General features: G+C 54.2%; 1 protein-coding gene across 10 annotated transcripts in view; it reads left to right on the top strand.

The window, feature by feature from the left end:
• Nucleotides 1–22,564, top strand: part of BANP (BTG3 associated nuclear protein) — a 108,187-nt gene that overhangs the window by 40,446 nt on the left and 45,177 nt on the right. For 8 of the 10 annotated variants that reach the window (XM_082436917.1, XM_082436915.1, XM_082436921.1 and 5 more), the window contains 3 exons: nucleotides 10,578–10,694; nucleotides 12,083–12,258; nucleotides 21,184–21,423. In XM_082436917.1, the coding sequence (XP_082293043.1) occupies nucleotides 10,578–10,694; nucleotides 12,083–12,258; nucleotides 21,184–21,423 (533 nt within the window). The remainder of the gene's footprint in view (nucleotides 1–10,577; nucleotides 10,695–12,082; nucleotides 12,259–21,183; nucleotides 21,424–22,564) is intronic. The other 2 variants (XM_082436923.1, XM_082436916.1) reach the window with 2 other exon arrangements.

Genomic DNA, 22,564 nt, shown 5'->3' on the forward strand with positions numbered 1-22,564 from the left:
CAGGCTCAGTAGTTGTGGCTCACAGGCCTAGTTGCTCCGCGGCATGTGGGATCTTCCCAGACCAGGGCTCGAACCCGTGTCCCCTGCATTGGCAGGCAGATTATCAACCACTGCGCCACCAGGGAGGCCCTGGTTTTTCTTCTTGATTCTGTTGCTACGGTGAATTATACTGATTGATTTTGGATACTAAAGCAGCCTTGCATTTCTTTTCTTTTTTTTTTTTTTAAAGGTATTCCTTTATTTTTATTATTTATTTATTTATTTTTGGCTGTGTTGGGTCTTCGTTTCTGTGCGAGGGCTTTCTCTAGTTGCGGCAAATGGGGGCCACTCTTCATCGCGGTGCGCGGACCTCTCACTATCGCGGCCTCTCTTGTTGCGGAGCACAGGCTCCAGACGCGCAGGCTCAGTAGTTGTGGCTCACGGGCCTAGTTGCTCTGTGGCATGTGGGATCTTCCCGGACCAGGGCTCGAACCCGTGTCCCCTGCATTGGCAGGCGGATTCTCAACCACTGCACCACCAGGGAAGCCCAGCCTTGCATTTCTGTCGTAATAAAACCTGACTTGATCATAGGGTAGTACCTTTTTATGTTTTTGGAGTGATGGCTAATATCTGGTTGAGGATTTTTGCATCTCTGTTCATGGACTGTATTAGTCTGTAGTTTTCTTTCTTGACGTTTCTTTATCTGTTTTGTTATCAGGATAATGCTCGCCTCAGAAGGTGAGCTCATTGTCCGCTTTTTTTAAAAAAGTAATTTATTTATTTATTTATTTATTTATTTTTGGCTGTGTTGGGTCTTCGTTGCTGCGCCTGGGCTTTCTCTAGTTGTGGCGAGCGGGGGCTACTCTTCGTTGTGGTGCACGGGCTTCTCATTGCGGTGGCTTCTCCTGTTGCGGAGCATGGGCTCTAGGCGCGCAGGCTTCAGTAGTTGTGGCACGTGGGCTCAGTAGTTGTGGCTCACAGGCCCTAGAGCGCAGGCTCAGTAGTTTCGGCACACAGGCTTAGTTGCTCTGAGGCATGTGGGATCTTCCAGGACCAGGGCTCAAACCCGTGTCCCCTGCATTGGCAGGTGGATTCTTAACCACTGTGCCATCAGGGAAGCCCCATCGTCTGTTCTCTGAAAGTGTTTCTATAGGATTAGTTTCATTTCTTCCTTAACTATCTGGTAGAGTTTGCCAGTGAAGACATCTGGCCTAGGTTTTAATTATGAATTCAGTCTCCTTAATAAATACAGAACTTTAATAAACGTGGAACTTCTTGAGGCGGTGTTGTTTGCTTTGTGTCCCTCAGGAGATTTCCTGTTTGTTGAAACTCTGGAGTTTATTTGTATAATATTCTCTCTTCACTGTAGGTCCACGTGACATTCAGTTGCTGAGTCTCCGCGGGCTCCTGGCCTGTGGCACTTACTCAGCCCCTTGTGTGTATGGCTTTTTGGGGTGCGCTGGTCAGGTGTCTCGTGGGGTGCCCCTGGTGGCTTGGGGAGGGCGGTCGCAGAGGTGAAGGCCTCCCACCGCCTCCGCTGGGGTGCAGCGCGGCGTGGCCTGTGCGGTGTGGAGGCGGGTCCCGGGGCGGAGCGGCGGCAGGCCTGGCCTCTGCGCAGGCGCTGTCCTCCCCGGGGCCTGCGCCAGCCCCGCCCAGGGAGCCGCGGTCGAGCTCTGCCTCCCCGGGAGCGTCCGCCCCTCAGGCACTGGGCTCAGGGCGGGCACTGGGGCTCGCGCTGCTCCAGCTGTGGCCGGCGGGAGTGCTCTTCGGGGGCTCCCGTGGCCTTTGACACCCCCCCCACCTTGTGGGTCTTTTGTTTGGTTCGAGTGCTTCCTTTCGGGCTGTGCAAGACGTCCCTTGCCCAGTCCTAGAGGCGCCCTCTCTCCTTTCGTTGGGGTCGGAGCTGTGGGCGCCAGGGTCTGGCTGCCCGGGGTGTCCGCCAGTCCCAGGCCTGCATTTCTGTGAGCAGGCGTCTCTGCAGCTCCTCGGGAAGGAGAAGAAGGGACGCACGGCTCTTTTGCTGGCTCGGGGCTGTGGCTTTGCACCTGCAGAGTCCTGTCCTGGGCGCTGTGGCTTCTGTGGGGGGCGGGCGGGTTGGATCCCACGCCTTCTGGGCCCTGTTGGCTCCAGGCAGCTGGGGTTTGACGTTCGTGGCAGCAGGTTACCCCATTTCTCTGGTGCAGTTGGTTATTTTGGGGGAATTGGTTTTACACTGTATTTTGCTCATCCCCTTTGATATTGGAAACAAAGTTTTAATGCTAATTTATTCTTATCCCTAAGAGTATTTTTTTGGATCCTGGTTTTTATGACTTTTTAATCTTTAACCTGCAAGCTAGAGAAATAAACCCTTTAAGACAAGTGTTAGTGACTGTTTAGATGCTCGGGTGTTGGCTGGATTACGTGAACTGCCACAACCCAGGACCCCTGAGACTTGTGCCTCCTGCTCATGTTCTTGGTGCCGAGTCGCATTTCTGGTCCTCCCACTGCTCTGCCCGCAGGGATCTGAGGCCCCATGCCCTCCATCCTACTCCCTAAGGCCTCTGGGGTGCGTGAGCACTTGTCCCGGGGCTACCTTTGCGTGGAAGGCACCTGGAAATGGAGCCTGGCTGTGCGGCGTCTCCCAGAACAGGTGCACCTATGAAAGGGGGCAGGGGGTCATGGTGGACCCCAGCCTATCTGCCTCTCAGGTGTGAAGACCTCGGGGCATCTGGTTTTATTGTTTAACTGAGGAGTGTCCCCCCGACCCCTCTTTTTTTGCTCTTATTGAAACTCTAGGATCCTGGTAAAAAAGTAAAAAATTTTCTTTTTGTAAGTACAATACGTGGGACACAATTTCGTATTTTACTAGGACCCCGGTTCTTGTATGTGAGGCAGGACTATAAGTGAAAAGCCAAGGATATGTGCCTTACCCTCCTGCTGGCATATTCTCATAAGCAGAAAAGAGGATTACTTGAGATTCTTGCGAGCTTGCTTCTGTCAGTAGAGGGTTACATGAAACTCAGAAAATTAATATTATATACACTTCCCAAACTGAGCTGGATGAGTGACAATTTTGAATTGCAGAAGGATCAGTGTCAGCAGATATACTGTAGTGAGGCTCAGTGGTAGGAGAGAGGAAGGCAAACACTTTCACACACTTTTTATTTTTATTTTTGTATTTATTTATTGTTTAAGATTTATTTTATTTATTTATTTTTGGCTGCGTTGTGTCTTCATTGCTGCACGTGGACTTTCTCTAGTTGTGGCGAGCGGGGGCTCCTCTTCATTGCAGTGTGCAGGCTTCTCACTGCGGTGGCTTCTCTCGTTGCGGAGCACGGGCTGTAGGTGCGTGGGCTTCAGTAGTTGTGGCATGTGGGCTCAGTAGTTGTGGCTCGCAGGCTCAGTAGTTGTGGCACGCGGGCTCAGTAGTTGTGGCGCGCAGGCTCAGTAGTTGTGGCTCGCGGGCTCTAGAGCGCAGGCTCAGTAGTTGTGGCACACGGGCGTAGTTGCTCCACGGCATGTGGGATCTTCCCGGACCAGGGCTCAAACCCGTGTCCCCTGCATTGGCAGGCAGATTCTCAACCACTGCGCCACCAGGGAAGCCCCACACACTTTTTAATATTCGGCTGGAACTCCTCCCCCACCACAGAAAACAAAACTGGGCATCACTGTGTGAGCAGAAATAATGTCCGACTTGACTGCCTCACTCACGTGTTGACGGAAATAATCAATAAACAATCTATAATATGAACAGAGAAGAGTTTTACGTGAGTGAAACTAAGGACTATAGCACAGAAGACTGCTCCAGAGAAGCAGGGTTTTCAGCACAGTTTCATATCTTGTCAGAACAGGGAGCATCAGACAGGTCAGGGACACACGCACTCCTTCAGGGTTCCCGTGGGACAGACCAGCCTGCGCACAGCGAGCCGGCGTGGCCTTGGCCCCTGGGAAGGGGCGCTTACCGTGGAAGGAGGAGCAGCACCGGCCTCCCGGGGAGGGGGCATTTCGTGGTATTTTCGCATGGACACTCTCTGCTTCTGAGCACTGTGGCCTTTTCTTTAGTGGTTAAAGCAGATGTACAGTGAGTGTCCGCTAGGCCGCAAAGTCAAGCTGACGCAGGTGTGGGCCAGAGTGATGCCCACACCTCAGTACGTGAGCGTCCCTTTCACCACAGGCTGCAGGCGGCAGCTCCTTGTGAACCGCGGTGCTGTGCGCAGTTGCGGTCGCAGGTCACACTGGAGGCTGGCTTTGCCGGCTGGGAGTTGGTGCAGACACCGTGGCCCCGCCCCCCCGCCGCGCAGCCTCGCCTTTGGGCATTTTAAGTTGCCTAGGCTTGTCTTGGGAAGGTTAGAAGTTTCTCCTAAGACGGCAGTGCCCCCAGCCTGTGTGGACGCCCACTTGTGGACGCTCGGGACGCGCCAGCCCGGCCCCAGGCCTAGAGCATCTTGGTGTCCATGGCGCGTTGCTGTGGGTGGCGGCGGGTCTCCTCTCCCGGATGAGCTTTTGCTCAGAGAACTCACAGTCAGCGCTTGTGGACGTTCTTCTTGCTCCTTGGAAACTGGAAATAAGGCGTGACCGTGCTGCTTGGACAGACCTGATGTTTCCCAGGGGACCCCGTTCCGCCGGGGAGCCTAAGGAGTGCTGGTGGGGTTTGACCCCATGCCTGACCTGCCCCCGCCCGCCCTGAGCCACGCCCGTGGCCGCTGGTTCACTGATGGCAGCCTCGGTGTGCATTCAAACCATGGTCACATGGTGGGACTGATGAGCAAGGGGCAGAAGAGTCGGTGTTTTAGGACAGCAGCACAGGGCGTTCTGACCTACTCACAAAGCAGTTTCCTGAAACTGAGGGGAAGTTGAAGGCCACTTTGTAAGTGAACTTGGAAAATGTTTCCCAGGACAGCTCTGAAAGCTGAAGATATTTGGTTGTAAATCCATCAAAATAAAACCATTAAAATCCCCAGCACTGAAAGGGTAAGTGGTAGCAGTAGTTGAAATAGGATTATTCCTGTTCTCCACCAACAAGTGGCAAAGGGCATGAGAGATTCTTGGTTTTGAATCCAGGCTGCGTCACCTGTACGTGATGAGACCTTGGGCAGATTCTACCCTTTCTAAGCATCAGTTTCTTCATCAGTCAAAGGAGAATAAAAATCGTAAGCGAGGGTTGCTGTGAGGGGATGACGCGTGTGAGTGCTTAGTGTTCCTTGATCTTCAGCGACCCCGGGAGGGTGAGAAATCACTAACACTAACCCTCATCATTCACCGAGCGTCCGACATCAGCCAGCCTCGTGGTGCCTGCTGGGCGCACCCAGTCAGCCCTCAGGACGCAGGTTGCCCTGAGTGTAGACGGCATCCTGGGCTGTGCTCTGGGCCTCGCGCCTATGGGCGCCTGCTCTGTTCTTTTTTTTCACCGTATGGACCAGCCGAGTGAGCCCGAGGTTGCCCCTCAGATCTGAGGCTGCTCCTTGAACACACAGGCTTGCCGGTGTCCTGGGCGGTCATCTGGGCAGCCGGGATGCGTCACTGAACAAAGCAGACGGAAGGTCACATCGCACAGTGGGCTGGACCGGGTGGGCTCTGGGGGAAGCTGGTGCTACTGGGAGCAGTGGGCGGGGATTTTGTGCTTGGTGTTGTTTTAAACCAGGGGCACCCATCAGGATCACCTGGGGGAATTGTTAAAAAAAGAGAAGTCCAGGCTCTCCGGGCGGGCCCTCGCTTCCCCAGGAGATTCTGATGCTCAGGGAGTCGTGGGGTGCAGGTCCGGCTTCACTGACTTTGGTAAAGAACTTTGGCTCTGCCGCTTGAGAACTTTGGGCTCAAACCTGCCTTTGCCACTGAGTAGCTGTGTGATCTTGCACGGGCTGTTGGCTGTCTGCGCGGGGAAGGTACCACGGTGCCCGCTCCAGCTTTGAGGCTTTGTTGCACGCGGGGCCCTGGGGCAGTCCTGCCTGAGGGGGGCGGCCCCCGCGTGACTGCCCCGCGGAGGTGGTGGGGGCCCTGCGCTCGCGGTCACTGTCTGCCGGGGCGGGCAGCCCTCGGCACGGGGTCACAGGTCACAAGCTGTAGGGCGTGCTTTCCTTGTGAATGATAATGGACTTAGGCAGGAGTGTTCAGCTGTGTGTAACTAGCATAATCTTAGAATTAGGCAGGAGTGTTCAGCTCGCACATTAGCCTCATCTTAGAATTAAAACAGTCAGGATGGTCTGTAGGTCTAGGCATTGCCCTTTTCCCTTTTGGTTAAGTTTTTATTTAACAGGAACTTTGAAAACTGACATTCAGTTCTAAGTAAAGGTATAGATAATGGTTTAAGATTGTGAAAGAATGAACTGAGCACATAAAGTTTTAAAAACCAGAATGACCGAGGAATAGATAAATTGATGAGTGGAACTGAATAGAGAGCCCAGAAATAGACCCACACAAATATGCCGGCTAGATTTTGACAAAGGTGCAAAAGCAGTTTGATGGAGGAAGGACAGCTTTTTGAACAAATGGTGCGGGAGCAGTTTCCACAGGCAAAATGAAAGAAATGAACCTCGGTGGAAACCTCACACCTTGAACAGCAATTGATTTAAAATGGATCACAGATTGCAACATAAAATGTAAAACTGTAAAACTTTGGGATGAAGACACAGGAGAAAACCTTTGGGACCTGGGGCTACGCAGAGGCTTCTGAGACAGTCACACCAAAGCACTCTCCACGAAAAATAAAAGAGAAAGTGGACTCAATCAAGATTAAAAACTTACTTTCCTTTAAAGACCTGTTAGGAGCTGAAAAGACAAGCTACCGACCAGGAGAAACTGTTTGCAAACCCCATATCTGATAAAGGACTAGTGGAATGTCTAGAATAAAGACCTCTCAAAACTCAACAGTGAAAAGTCAAACAATCCAATTCGAAAGTTGGCAGAAAACAGAAACAGCTATTTTACCAGAGAGGAGACGTGGATGGTGAGTAAGCACGTGAAAAGACGCTCAGCAAGGGAAACGAGGCTAGGAGACAGCTAGACACAACAGGGACCCCTCCAGATGCCAGCAGGGCGCGGAGACCCCGGGCCTCTCGCCGCTGCTGGTAGGCGTGTAAGACGGGGCAGCAGCTCTGGAAACAGATCGGAAGGATTTCTCGAAGTTAAAATGTCCTCACCATGTGGCGCAGGAAGCACATTCCTGGGCACTTATCCCAGAGAAATGGAAACTCATGTTCACACAGAACCTCCACACGAATGTCCATGGCAGCTTTGTTTGTAATAACCAAACCTGCAAACACCCCGAAAGCCCCTGTCTGGGTGAAAGGTTAAACATGCGAGTGTGCCCCTAGGCACATGCTCGGGCCTGGCCGCCTGGGAGGTGTCAGCAGAGGCGTCTCCGAGGTCACACGCCCTATGCTCCCATCTCTGTGACATCCTCCGAGCGTCCGAGCAGTAGACGGGGAGCAGGTTAGTGGGTGCGGGGACGCGCCGGGGAGGGAGGGTGGGCGTGTCTGGGGGGCAGCACGACAGGCACACGCGGAGACTGGTGCGATCTGAACGAGGCCTGGGGTCGGTGCCAGCAGGGTCCCAGTGTCGCTTTCCCGCCCTCGGTGTCACGCTGCAGCTTACACGGGATTCCCAGGGGAGCAGAACCGGTGGGAGGGGTGTGTGTGGGGACAGCCAGTTCCTACTCTAAGGGGCTTCCCACGCGGAATTGGCTCACACGGCTATGGAGGCAGCCAAGCACGTGCGCAGGCTGTGTGGCAGGTGGACAGGCAGGGGGCATCGTCACCAGGTGGCACCCCATGGGCAAGAGCTGTTTGGAGTCTCCAGGATCAGGGGAAGCCTAAACTGCCTTTTATTATTACTTTTTTAAATATTTAATTTATTTATTTAGTTTGGCCGTGTCACACAGCATGTGAGATCTTAGTTCCCCAACCCGGGGTCGATCCTGTGCCCGCTGCAGTGGAAGCGCAGAGTCCTAACCACTGGACCGCCAGGGAAGCCCCTAAACTGCCTTTTAAAGCTCTCACCCGATCAGGCCAGGCCCACCCAGGGTGATCTGCCTCTCGAGTAATTTAACATCAACCAACTGGGACTTTCTATCACATCTGCAGGGCCCCTTCCCAGCAGCACTCAGAGTCGCGTCTGACTGGGTACCTGGGGCTGTGATTCGGCCTCGGCAGGACCCTGACGTGCTGTGACAGTTGCTCCGCACGGACGCTCAGGGTGACTACTGCTGTCTTCTTAATGTGATGTGGGTGTTCCATAATTTCTGAAAAACGAAACATTAAGTTGTACAATTTGAGGTTGACGTAATTGCATTAGTGGAAAGGTGTATTTTCTGTAATATTAATATTGGTATTTAAAAACAGATTCATTGCCCACTTAAATGTTTCCGTTATAATCTAAATACCGTCATCCATTAAAAAAAATCCCCTGATGAATAAGCTTTGGACAGCCCAATTTTACACTGTCCCTTTTGCTTTTTGAACTTTCATTCCCATTTCATTTCCTTCACAAAATTTTATCCTGTCAACCAGGCTGGTACACTCCTTTGCAACAGAAATACGGATAGAAATTGAAGCTGAAAAATGTATTTCCTGTAACCGTGAGGCCTGGAGGGTTAAAAAAAAAAGCTCTTCTGGATTGAGGTCTCATTACGGTTCTTAGTACACAGTTGAACAAAACAGGGTAAATTATTACCAGTTTATAGTTAACTCTTAACAATGCAGTATTGTGAATTTCCCCTTGAGATGGATGGGGCTTTAGTGTTAGTTAATTCCTGAATCTCTGGAGGGTTATGAGTAATCTATCGCTTAAAATGATGCAGGGTTCAATGTTGGTTCCATTTCTGTTTTCAGTTTTTATAGTTTGAAGTTCTGAGAAACTTTGTTTACATAGATAAATATGTGGGAGATGAAGGAGGTCCTCATTTCTTGCAGGTGTGTGCCAGCAATCTTAGTGGTCTGTCATCACAGATTACTTTGATTATCTGTGAGCTGAAACACTAAGTAGGTCCTCCGTGTGCTTCGTTAGAGGCGAGTGGTAAGGAGTGACCCCAGCAGAGCGCCTGCTGTCTTATGTCTGGATGGACGGCGTGCCTGAATATGATTGCGGGGAGGCTTTGTGAAAGGGAACAACCACATTGGCCAGAGGTGCTCTCCTGGGGCATCATCTTTAGGACATAGAACGTTCTGGAAGGAGGGCACCTGGGAATTGAGGCCCTGCGGGGTCTGTACACCCAGGGACCCCCGACGGTCGGGCGTCCCGAGGCTCCCTGTGCTCCAGCTTGAAGCTGGTTGTCTCAGACCAGCATTTCCTTGATCTTAAGGTCCTTTAGGAAACAGAGGGTATGTTCAGTCTAACGACTTTGCCGGATGTTGGCGTGAATCCATTTTAACCTGTTTATTTCCGGCAGACATCTCAGACCTTGAATGTGCTCACGTCCATCGTGATGTCCTGTCGGGGTGAGAGGGAACGCCTTTGTGTGGGTACCCTGTGTGTGACCTCGGTACCAAGTCAGAGGCCACCTGGTCACTTGTGGTGCCTGACCTGTGGGTAGGTGGTCAGGATTTGGTGGGTTATTTCAGGTGTCACTGATGATTAAGTAGCATGGCCGAGAAAATGATAATGCCTTTGAGTGGAATGCAGGTGATTATGCTTCTATTTTAGGAAAATACCCTGTGGTCCTGCCATTCACTTCAGCATGAAACGGTGCCATTTGTGCCTCTGATTTTGGGGACATTTAACAGGGTGTGGCTGGGACGGGGGGCTGGGTTCTCATGGGTGCTTTTGGGATCATGAGCTTTCCTCCTGTAAAATCAGGGTTTCCCCGAGTTGGTTTTTGGAGAGTGAGATCCAGGCATGACACTGCTCTCAGGTAACACTGCTGTACATCTCGAGTGCCTGTTCTTTCTGCACAAAGCACGGCGGGAAGCGCTGAGGGCTGGAAGGTTAATGAGCAAAAAATCTCGACGACTGTTGTGCCTAGAGACGAGCCGTTGGCTCCTGTGTGTTTAAACACGTGTCTCAAAAAATAAATAAATAAATAAACACACGTCTCCCTCCGGGAAGAGCCCCCGGTGGGGCACAATTCTTTTGTAGCATCTTTTCCTTCGAAGCAAAGTCCCTGGACCCTTGGCTGTGGTTCCTGCACTGGCCCAGCAGAACCCAGAGGTCAGTGCCCGGCGGTTGCCCCGCAGCCCCTCCGCGGGTGTTCGCCCCTTTCTGTGCATGACACTCACATCCTGGGACGGAACTGATAAGCACAGTGGTCACGAAAGCCTAGATTTCAGATAGGAATTCGCTCGGATGCAGTGAGTAAGTCTCAAGCTGTTTTTCATGCAGACCTGCTCCTTCAGAAACCTTGCACAGTGACAGCTGTGACACCTCCGTCTCGTCTCTGTAAAGATGTAAATATTCCTAACCCGACTCTCCTGACAATGCCAGCAAGGAGCAGAGCTAGACACTCTCCATTAAGAAGCCCACCCCCGGCTCGCCTTTGCCCGGTGTCCCTTGTGCACGTTGCGCAGCCCTGCCGGGGCCTCCCCTCTGGAGCTCGGGGCGTGGGCGCTGACTTTTGATGACTCTGTGCTCTGACAATGAACGCTGTCGTGTTAAGGTCTTCTTTTTTCTGTGATTCTTTTGTTCCCTAGCGTCGTCCCCCAGACTACAGTAATTCTCAACAGTGATCGGCAGAACGCCGTTGTAGCCAAGATGGAAGACCCCCTGAGCGGCAGGGCGCCGGATCCCCTGGAAAATATCATTAGCAAGTCAGTAGCACGACACCCCACCTCTCACCGCCACCGCCGGGGCCCCGGGGACAGGGCGGCGTCCTGGGGCGCCCGTGTCGTTGGGCCCGGGGTTCTCCGCGGCCAGGGTCTGGGGAGGACGGCCCGGCCTGTGTCCACTGCCGCGTGTGCTGGCGGGAGGTGCCCTGTGTGCTCACCACGGTCCGCGGATCCCGTCCTCTCACCTCACTCCCATCTGTCTGTCTGTCTGTCTGTCCGAGCATGTCGGGTCGGCGACGCCCCCTCTGGTTGGCGAAGTGGTGGAGGTGTTTCGAGGTGGTGCCTTTTCCACTCCTTTTTCTTTGGAGACGCTTTGCCTGTATCCTGGGTCAGAGGCGGGAGTGCGTGGAGGGCACCGTCACCTCTCATGTGCTGGCGCCCCGCCGGCGTCGGCCTCACCGCGCTGCTTCCCGGCGAGTCTCACAGGCCCTCCTGCAGCCGGTCCCGCTTCTTCCTGGCTGTAGCCCGGGTTCCCCAGGGCCCCAGACCCCCAGGAGCCCGGCCGTGGACGCTCCGGGCCGAGGCCGTGGGCCGGCAGAGCAGCAGAGGGTCCGTGTGCCTCGTGCCCACGAGGGCGGAGTCGTGGCCAGGTCTGGAGCGTTTAGCCAGGTCCAGCCCCCAGGATGGAGCCCCCCAGGGTTTGCCTCGGCAAGCAGGGACCTCGCGCTACTTCCCCTTCCCCGTGCGCGGCAGCGTCTCGAAGGAAGTCGAAAAGGTCATTCAGAAGGCGGTAGCGTGTCTCCAGGTAATGGAGCACTTTTTCGAGCTGGCGGGAGTCCTGGTTTCCTGGCAGCGTCTTACTGTTCTGTGTCAGGGTCCCCTGTGGTGGTAAGACTATCCCCCAGGAGATCCTCAACTGGCTTTTTTCACCCACTCGAGTGGTTTCTGTCGGTGGGCTAGCTGGGAGTGAGAGCTGCGTCTTCACAGGCCGGGTCATTTCCAGGACATCTCTCGGGACGGAGTAGATCGGTGCAGTCAGTCTGGGTCTGCAGGCGTACTTTCTCTCACTCGGCCTTTCCTTTGACACGGCCTCAATCTCACCCTGATTCAGACGTCAGCATTTTGTAGGGTCACCTCCATGATGAGAAGGCAGCGTTCTAGGCCTTGGGTCACAGCGAGTTGTGATTTCACTTCTTTTGTGATGTAAACATTTTTTTAAACGTTTCAAGTTTCATACAGTTTCTTGGAGCCACAGACTGTTTCCTGCTATTAATCTGAGTAGAAAGAGCTGAGGGAAGGCTGGTGGCCCAGCGCGCGTGCAGAGGTAGCTTCTCTGAGACGCGAAGGGGAGAACGTCGGGGTACAGAACCGTCTCTGCGTGTTGCTGTGCTGCTCTCACCACACCGCTGGTGTCTCTGTTTCCCGCGCAGCGCGGTGCCCGGGCGTCGGCAGAACACCATCGTGGTGAAGGTGCCCGGTCAGGAGGACAGCCACAATGAGGACGGGGAGAGCGGGTCCGAGGCCAGCGACTCCGTCTCCAACTGTGGGCAGTCAGGAAGTCAGAGCATCGGCAGCAACGTCACCCTCATCACCCTGAACTCGGAAGGTGCGTCCTCGACGCTGCTCCTCTCCTCCGCGTGGACGGTAACGGGTGTGCCGCGGCTCCTGAGCAACTCGGGCTGAGACTGCGCGGGTCCGTGACACGTGGCCTGTTCACTAGTGGATGTGACAGCGTTGTACGGTCTGCACACGGGGGGCCGTGAATATGGGGGCGCTGCGTTCACGGGGGGCCCACTAGCAGTTACGTGTGGATCCCTGACCACATGGAGGGTCGAAACCCCCCACATTGTTCTGGGGTCAGCTGTAATTTTTTTCCCTGCTTTTTAGAAAAGTAATATATGTTGTTTTTGAAAGATGATAAGATATGAAAATGACAAAGACAGTACAAATAACCGGAGACATTCGTCATCCAGCGATCTCTAGAAATCTTCTGGGCTTTTTCTACGTTAACATACACGCTAGGTTTACGATTTTGTAACTCGCTTTTCCCCATTGCATAGTAGAAATCTCTCCACGTTAATACAGATTTACATAATCGTTTTCAGTCAGTTTTGCTTATTGAATCTGGTTCTGGAGGCTTTGTGATGATGGACAGCTGTAACTTGAGAGCTATCGGTCGGCTCACCTGTCTGACCACAGCTCTGTCCTCTGTCTCTGACGAGGGCCTCACGCACACTCAGAGGGGCTGCACGTCCAGGTTGAGTCCACGCTGCCCCTGCCCACTGTGATATAGGGGGAGCGTCCTCTCTCCTGCTGGGTCTGGGGGCCACTCTCACCTGGCTCTGGGTCCAGGTGGCGGCCTGGCATGCCCTCCAGAGGGTTCCTGCCGCCTGGCAGCTTTGTCCTTCTCTCGAGGGCCGAGTCGATGTTTCCCAAAACAGCGCGGAGAGAGAGGAGGGAACTCGGGCAGATGTACCATCGTGTCACCGAGTCCTCAAGCCTATAATTTGTTAACTAGGAAGGGCGGAGAGGTGTTTCTGCTTCTCCGTCTGAGTCATTGATTTTTCCTAAGAGCACAGTATAGATTTTTCTACGAAGATTTTCCCGTTAGACTTGTTACCACATCTGAAGCATTGAAAACATTTTCCTTAAAACGTCATTCACCTCTAACAAAAGTTGCTAGGGTTGAGATGGCACAGCAGGGCACAGAGAAAAAGCAAATTGGGCAACTTAGAAAAAAAATTGAGGTCTAATTTCCGTTCCATAAAACTGACCATTTTAAAGCAGACGTGCCGGTGGGCTTTAGTCCATTCACAGAGCGTGCATGTCACCCCTATCTAATTGCAGGGTATTTTTACCACCCCAAAGAGACGCCACAGCAGGACCCCCATGCTCCAGCCTCCAGCCCTGCCACCTCTGATCTGCTTCCTGTCTGTGGGGTTGCCTGTTGTGGACGTTTCATACGAGTGGAAGCACGTGGTGCCCTCCCTTTGTACGGGCACCAGTCCTTCATTCCTCTTTATGGCCAGATGGCGGCCCGTCTAAGTGTGTAGATAGGCCACACTTTGTTTATCCGTCACCCATCGATGGACGCTGGCGTTGTTCCCACTTTCTGACTGTCACAAACAGCGCTGCTCTGAACGTTTATGGGTGGGTTTTTGTGTGTGTTTTCATTTTTCTTGGGCTGATACCTGGGAGTGGAATTGCCGGGTCAGGGCAGCTCGTCTCTTTACTCATTAGACTTGAGGAGAAGAGGGGTGCTTCTGACTTCATCTTAGTGGATATCGAATGAAAATTACATCTGCAACAATTGCAGAGAAAGCTAATTGTTCTTATTCTTTTTCCATGTGGATTTTGGGTGAATACTCCTGTAGGTCTGGCTGTGTACTTTAGGCCTAGTTTGTTTGGTTTAAACGGCCTCAGCTCTGAAACATGACATTGGATAATTTGGGGGGAGTCTGGGGTTATCATAAGAACAAAAAAATGTCATCTTTTAAGTTTGTCTTCCCTAATGTGATCTGATTAATGTGAAATATATTTCAGGGGGGACTGCAGACTGACTCTAATGTGAGCTTACAAAAAGGGGTCAGAATTTGAGCTTATTAGTATTAAGATCTGTAGGGAAAAAGTACAGGTTTTCTGTGTGTCTGAGTGCAAGCTTGCTGCCACTGTCCTCGGGAAGGTGTCCCTCCCCACCCCCCACCCCCACCCCGCAGTTCTATGTCCTGAGAATGTCAGGTTGAGCTACCTCGGTTGGCACGGGGTTTGGGAAGATGGAACAGAGACCGCCGGTGTGTGCACGTAAATGTGGGCAAAAGAGCTAATCTGCAAACGTCTCGCACTGGCCTGTAGTGGCGTCATGTGGCCAACATCCTGTGACATTTATGCAGCACTGAGAGTCGGATTCGCTGCTTCCCTCCTGCGTCCTCCTGGGACCAGAATAGCTTGCTCGACTGGGGAGCGTCCAGTCAGCTAGTTCCTATCAGAGAAATGGGGATAAGATATAGGCGCTGAAGGGCTGGAGGCTCGGCCTTAGGTGGAGTCGTCTTACTTCCTGATAAGAGCCCAGGGCTGCACATAGACAGATGTTCTTCTCTTCTTATAAAAGTATTTCTGTGCCTGATTGCAGAGAACCACAGAGTTTCAGAATGGCTATTTCTTAAGAAGTCCGCATTGTCTGCACGAATTGGCATGCCGTCCCCTAGCAGATCTTTATTATACTGCAGAGGTGCCAGGGGATTTACCCGTGCGTTAATCGGCAGTTCTGGCTGTCACGGCACCACCTCCATTTGGATCAGAGAAACGCTGACTGTGGGAAGCAGTGAGCCGTAGGCTTCTTTCTTAGCTCTTGCCCTTCTCTTCCCTGGCACAAGGTCTTCGTTTACCCCGACCTTTGGTAAGTACTGAAAGTGTGTGGGGGTTCATCGTTCAAAGATTAAGCTGGTGAACTGAGTCAGAGAAACAAATAAGCCAAAATGGACCAAAAATGGGATCTGTTCATTAATGAAGGGATTTAGTTAGATTCTTAATAAAGAGTTTAAATTCCTGCTGTTTATGCATTTGATAATTCTTACAGAACTTGACTAATCCTGCATGTAAAATGTTTGGTACTTGCCTTTAATAGGGAAGTACTTCTGTTATAATTGAATTATTGTCAGAAATCAGCCTTGTGTATGTTGCAAAGCCCCGAGTCAGTGAAATGATTTATACGCACATATTTGTGATGTGCTGGGGTGGGGGGCGGCAGGGCAGGGAGATAAAGTCTGGGAGGAGCAGGTGATTCGGGAGGGTTGTCAGGCACAGCAGGGGGCACCCCGGGGCATCTTCTCCGGGGTGTTGCTGGGCTGTGGGCTACGAAACAAGATCAGTACAAATAGCTGTGTTCACGAAACTGCAGCTGTACGTGTGCTGAGGAGGAAATTTAGCCAGAAACATTTCTTGAGAATTTGTTCACATAATTTATTTTACATGAACTTTTCTTAACACAAATCCTTTTTTTTTTTAAAGCTTTGTTTTGATGTGGACCATTTTTAAAGTCTTTATTGAATTTGTTACAATATTGGTTTTGTTTTATGTTCTGGATTTTTGGCCGCGAGGCATGTGGGATCTTAGCTCCCCGACCAGAGATCGTACCTGCACCCCCTGCATTGGAAGGCAAAGTCTTAACGACTGGACAGCCAGGGAAGTCGCTGCATAAATTCTTTGTGTATTTGGCAACACTAAAACGCATTTCAGCAGCCGTCATAAGTTGGCTGCTGACAAGAGCAGGGTTACGGAAGAGGATTAGTGTAACAGCGTCAGTGGGTCGTCTCTGTGCAGGACCCCGTAGTGAATGGTCACTGATCCCAGATCAGAGAAGAGTGGCTGGGGGGTGGCGTCACAGCGTCCCTCGCCGAGCCTCGGGTCGGCACGTGGGACCCAGCATAGGGACACCCAGTCTCTGCCCAGCGTGCCCGCTCTTCCCGCCAAATTCCTTGGACACCCGCTGTCGTCGCAGTTGAGCTCATGATGACTGTGCTTAGCGGGCGGGATTCCCCGGGAGAGGCTGGGCTCCGTCCCAGGTGTGGCCACGGGGTTCTGTGGGATGGGCCCAGCCTCGGGGGACGGAATCGGCTGCAGTGCCGGAGACGTTGTGTTTTCCCTTTCCCTGCAGCATTATCCTGTATGTAACCTAACCCTTCCGAATTCCCAGTTTAAAAACCCCAAATTGTCAGTCTGTCCATAGCTTAAAGATGTCACGTCAGTCCCAAAGAAGCAGAGGTGCTTGGGCTACAGGCACACAGTTTACTGTGTCTAAAGCCAGGAAGGCAAGCTGTCAGGTTCTGTGGTTGGTTGGAGTGTTAGCGATTCACTGCAGGTGTCACCCTTGAACGAGGCTCCCAGTCAGGGTGTAAACACCTTAATTCAGAAGGGCTCAGAGACAGGCGACAGCTTCTAAGGACGGAGTGTAATCCGTGCTGGGAGGCGGCCCACAGGGCCTGCTCTGGAAGGCCTCCTCGAGCCCCTTCCCGGGGCCACTTGGTCCCCCCGGCCCCCAGCCCGCACCTCACACGTGGAGAAGTTTGTAACCAGCTTGGGCAGCCTTTAGAAAAGCCCGATGGAAACTCAGCCTGATCCCTGCTCGGGGGCACGAGGTGTCCTCGGAGGCTGGCCCGGAGGTGCTGGAGCCGGCCTCGAGGACCTGACCTCATGTGACCCCTGGGCTGTGTGTGGACACCCCGTTCACCCCAGAGCCTGCGTCATCACCATCCCTTGGGTGGAGACTGAAACGCCTCCCTGGTGGTCCCCTCTCCTGGCTGCAGAGACCGAGCCTGTTGTGAGTGACCGCTGAGGGGGACCGGCGCCCGGGGCGTCTGGGAGCCGAGGCAGCAAGTGTCCGAGTGGCCCATCCTGGGGGCCCTTCCCTCCATCACAGCTGCCCGCATAGGACTTAGAGGCTTCTGGGGCCCCCTGGACGGAACAGCGGCGTCTTTGGAGAGAGCCCGGCCGCTGGGTTGGGCTTGGTTCCGGGGTGGCATTTGGAGTGCCTGGTGACCTCCCAGCCTGCACGAGACGTGTGCAGGGCACGCAGGCTGCTGTCGGAGGGCTCGCAGTGTGCCCTTTGCTTTGGAGGAGTGGTGACGCCTTGTGTCGCGTTTTCTCAGAGTCCCTGAGTTGCGGTAAGGCATGTGAAGTCCTGGCACGTAGGAGGCGCGGAGTAGATACTGTCTTGTCTTTGCCCCACGCGATTAGCTCCATACTTGGGAGAGAGGGACGCCCACGCCTAGGCCCGGGCCCGGCCGAGTGGCTCGGAACCAAGGCTCCCTGGTGTCAGTGGGCGTGCTGGTGTGTGCATCAGCTACCTCGGGACGTGTGCCTGTGCGTGTGTGTGCGTGCATGTACGCACGTGTGTATTCCGTATATACACAGGTATGTATGCTTGCGTGTCAGCGGGTGGGGAGCAGGGGAGGCATGACACAGGCAGCTGCTTTTTCTCTTTGTCAAGTTGGCGACCCTGAGACTGTGGTCGTCCTTTTCATCTTGGGGCTTTCTCCTGTTCGTTTCATTTTCCTAGAACTAAAATAGACCCTCAAAAGAAATATTTGTATTCTGAACTGTTTGGTACGAAAGTTCAAGCTACTGCTGAAGGTTTTTCTTTGAATAGGTTTTTTAGAAATGTCAGTTAATTTAATTAAAGATTTAAATGATTGGAATAGAAAGCAAGTTTATTTTTCTTATAACCCAACTGGTAGTTTTTAAATAAAGCCACTAGAATCTATTGTTTCAGATGCCAAAACTGGACCAAGCTATTTCAGTAAAATAAATATATCCTTTCTGAATTGTCAAAAGGTGAATTTCTCAAATTTCTCAAATATTTATGTGGGCAGGTGCTCCGTCTTGTTTTGTATTTAAAAGACATGATTCATTGTCACTGGTGGGAAGCTGGGCCCAGGCTGGGCTCGGTCCGGTCAGAGGTGCCTTGGGGCTGAGTCAGCAGGTGTGGCCCGCGCACCTGGGTGAGCATTGTGCGCCCGAGCGTCTGGGCCAGGGAGCGCGGAGGTGCTGCCGTCTCCCGGGAGTGCCTCGATGGTGACCGTGCAGCCCTGGTCCTCCCTGCCCCCGGAGGGGCCCCCTGTTCCCACGGCAGTGGCTGTGTCGGTCAGACGTGCTGCAGGCTGTGTTTCTTGTCTGCCTAGCTCGGGCTTCTTGCTGGTCAGATGACCACACACCTGAGACTCCAGCATTAAGGAAGTTAGGTTGTAGACAGGTTATAAAATGCCTTCCAAAATTTTGAGGTGAGAAAGAAACTTTCTGGACAGTTCCCTATGTTACCAGAGATGTTTAAGCCATTATTTTCTGGAGTGATAGGGAGGGAAAATAGTTAATTTTTAGACTAATTTATTTTTTGGGGGGAGCAGTATTCCCTGAAATAATAACTCCTGTAGGAATTTAAAATGCCATCTTTCCTCCTCCAGAATGTCCTGGTAATACTCCTGGAGGCCCGTCTGCCAGCTCTGGGGCTGGGCGTTCGTTCGTGGCCACGTGTCAGCGGGGAGCTGGGCGAGGAAACAGCCCTCGCGGGCCCGCGGAGCCTGTCCCAGTGGCTACGCGCCCCCTCCCGCTCACGGTGGCCAGCCGGCCGCTTCCTCACTGAGCCCGTCGGGCCCTTTCCATGTTCTCGTCTGCAGCACGGCTCGCAGAGATCATCCATGAAGACTGGGGAGCTTCTGATCAGTCTGAGGATGATTATTCTTTACGTAAAAATGAGGCTTGGCTTTCCTTTGTGAACTTTTTCATTCATTTAACGTGGTGTTTTGCCTTCCTAAGAATTAAGTTTAATAGATGAGGTCGCTTTTTCGTTCCTTCCTCCTGGATCAGTTTGACAGTGTCTGCCTTTACCCATGTGTGCCCCCCGCTGTGTGCGTGGGATGGCGTGGCGTGGCCCCACCTTTCTCGGTTGTCGCTGGAGCTGGGAGGCTGAGGCTGTCCGGGGTGGCGTCTGCAAGGAGGGTGGCCCTTTCTCTGGTGCATCGCTGTTGGAGCAGTAGGGCCAGGTCTGGGGCTTGGACAGGTGGGGCGCTCCTTGCCCCGGCCGGAGAGACGAGGCCCCTTGCTGGGGGCTGGCAGGACTCTGTCCCTGCCCCCCAACCCCCAGCCCCGCAGCCTCTGGTTCTGTCGTGGTGCATGTGCGAGGGCTCTGGCGAACAGGGTGCTTCCGGGGTTGGGGAGCCGAGGAGGGGGCGCGTGTGCAGGCAGCCCCTGGGGAAGCCGGCTCTCCGTTGGAGTCAGTGGTGGAGAAGCCGAGCCAGCCTCCCTCTTGGACGGAACGGCCATCCCGCCACCTCCACGCACGCTCAGCGTCACTTTGATGAGACGTTGACTCACGGTTTGGAAAAGGATGCTGAGCTCCTGCCCAGCGTTTACTTTGCTTTAAAGATATTATGTAAACGCGGGAGCCGGCCTTGTAGAATTCATGATACTTGTTCCTGAGAAAAGCGCAAGGCTCTCTGGCCCCGTGGCGGTTGGGGTGGAGCCCGCAGCCCACTGTCCTTGTGCCCCATGCGGCGCCCCTCCCGCAGCGGCCTGCCCCTCCCCTCCCCTCCCACTCCCCTCCCTGTCCCTCCCTCTACTGGCTTCGTGGCTTGATGGCCGCAGGTGGAGGGAGGGTGGTCCTTCCACTCTGTTTGGTGTAATTAAGCCTGTGATTCTACACTCGCTGAGGGTTTAGATCCTGAGCACTAGACCCAGTGCCAGGCATAGAGTTGCCCAGTATCTGTAGGTAAACTAATGAACTCCCCAGGAGTTGGAGCCTTCTTGGCATTCCAGGGATGACTGAGAGCGCCTCTAGAAGTCGCTTCCTATCCACGTTTAGATCACGTGCCCACTAGCTTTCCTGTAGGCAGGTAAACGTAACAGGTGGCTGCCGGCGAGAAAACTGCACGTATCCGAGCCTGTGCTCGTAGCTCTCCCTCTTCACTTCTAAACCATCCGTGTTCCTTAGAAATGATTCTTCTGACCTATCTCTTATTCCGAGTTCCAAAAATCAGGTTTGTGATTTGTTCTCTGTCCTTAGCTAAAGTCAGGAGCTCAGCCTCCCCGGCCCTTCCAGCGGCCGCCCCGGCCCAGTGGTGACGCGGTCGTCCTGACGGGGTTGCAGAGCCTCGCCTGGCATCGGAGGACGTCGTGTGACTCAGGAGCCCGGCCGGGAGCGGCTGCCTGTGGCGTGGCAGGGCAGGGGGTGCGAGTCACAGACCGGCTGGCCTCTGGGCCTCGCGCTCTGCTCCAGGCCTGCGGCAAAGGCAGGCGGGGCTGGCTGCCCTCTGTGGGGCCTTCTTTGCGCATAGAGGCCAGAATGTAAATATCAGGACATTTCAAAACAAATCGCCTGAGAAATCTTAAAACAGTGATGACCCTGGCTGGGGCACGACTTAAAGGCCCGCTGGCCTCTGCAGGAAGCTGGGTCCCTCTTAGAGGTTCTAACTCTCCCCCTTATCGCCGCCACCCCCCACCCCTGCCCCAGCGCTGGTGCTTTCAGGGGCCGCCTCTCACACCTTAACTTGCCTCCACGTTAGGATCAGAAGGGAGCGTTTGGAAAGCGGCCAGGTGTCCAAGCAGAGTCAAGAGTTCTCTTGATTTGTGATCATAAGTGGAGTTTCCTTTTGCCAAAGGATAAGGCTTTTTAAAGTTGATGTTTGTTTGACAACCGTCAAGCCCTTTCACACACACGGTCAATCCTGCAACTCCTGGCAGGCTGTGACAGAGAGGGAGGCTGGGTGGGGGGCGCTGGCCCACTTGGTCAGGGTGTAGCCGGGAAGCCCAGTGCCCACTCTGTGCCTCCGAAATCGTCCCTCATCCCAGACGGAGCCGGCGGGGTGCCGGTGGGCTTGCAGACGGGGTCTCCCGCCTCTCCGCCTGGGCGGGAGGAGCGCCAGCTGCCCTCTTTCTCTCTGTGGGCCCCCTGCCTGTCCTGTGAACGCCCCGGGCTGCCTCGCTGGAGGTAGAGAGAGCGGGGGGAGTCGCTGGAGCTCACCGAGACCCCTCTCTCTTGCAGAGGACTACCCGAACGGGACGTGGCTGGGGGACGAGAACAACCCCGAGATGCGGGTGCGCTGTGCCATCATCCCCTCCGACATGCTGCACATCAGCACCAACTGCCGCACCGCCGAGAAGATGGCGCTCACGCTGCTGGACTACCTCTTCCACCGCGAGGTGCAGGCCGTCTCCAACCTCTCGGGCCAGGGCAAGCACGGCAAGAAGCAGCTCGACCCCCTGACCATCTACGGCATCCGCTGTAAGTGCGGCCGCCTGTGTCTGCCGCCACCCCCGTCCCGGTCGTGGGAAGGCTCCGCTGGCGGTGGGTGCATCGGGGCGGGACCCATGCTGTCAGGGGGAGGGGGCTCTGGGTCGGATCTGGTCACGGAGCCAGGAGAGGAGTTTGTGGATTGAACGTTTCCTTTAGGAAGGGCTGCCCAGGGCCTGGCCTGCGGCAAAGACACCGGGGAGTGGGGGCCTTTCAGACCCTGGCCTCCCCTGACCTGGGGCCGCCCTCGAGGAGGGAGGAGGGGTAGAGCCGAGCCTTCCCTACCCTCCGTTGACAGCGGCCTCTCCTGGGCTTCCCAGGGGCACAGGCAGGCCACCTGCCTCATCCCTGTCCCAGAGGGCTGGGGTTCTGGGCTGCCCTCGCTGGTGGTGGCCGGGGACCTCGTCATGCTGAGCTGGATCCCCCGCGTGCTGTGAGGGTGGCGCAGGCTGGAGTCTGTCGTGACGGCATCGTCTGGGTGACATCTGGAAGGGGTGCGGCCTGCCCGCTTCCTTCTCGCCAGCACCTGCTGGCCTGATCTCACCTGAGAGCCCGCCCGACCCAGAAGGTGTTCGACACGGCTTACGACAAAGACACAAAAGAAGCAAGTAGGCTTCCAGCAGAAGGGTTAGGTGGCCACGTCTGAAAAACCTGGTGCTGGAGAGCCGCTGCGGCTGGCGTGAAATTTAAATCTAAGTTAGCAAGACAGAATGGAAAACAGATTACCCAGAGTTCACCATCTCACAATAGAGAAGGGGTGCCATCCTGCCCGGGGGAGCTCGTTCCTCACACAGAGCTCTGACGGCGATCCCCGGGCCTTTGGGTGAGGGGCGGTGAGAAGCAGGGAGAGGAGCTCTCCAGGAGCCTTCACGCACAGGGCGGAGAGGTCTTTCCTGCGTCTGCACGCCGACCTTGGTGGAAGCTGGGGTGTGGTCTGGCTGCAGGTTTTCCTGACAGGTACTCAGCAGGGCGTCTGGTCCCTGCCTCACCCCAGGGGGCTCATCCTCCTGGTCCCCAGCTCATGGCCCCGGCCATTCCGAGTCCCCGTGTGTGTCTCGGAGCCTGGGAATCATGTGGGGTGGCTCCTGAGAACCCACCCGTGGGACACGCTGAGGTCAGCCCTCGGAGGGGA

The sequence above is a fragment of the Balaenoptera physalus genome, assembly GCF_965194825.1.
Source record: "Balaenoptera physalus genome assembly, chromosome: 19".
In the NCBI taxonomy this organism is placed as follows: Eukaryota; Metazoa; Chordata; class Mammalia; order Artiodactyla; family Balaenopteridae; genus Balaenoptera; species Balaenoptera physalus.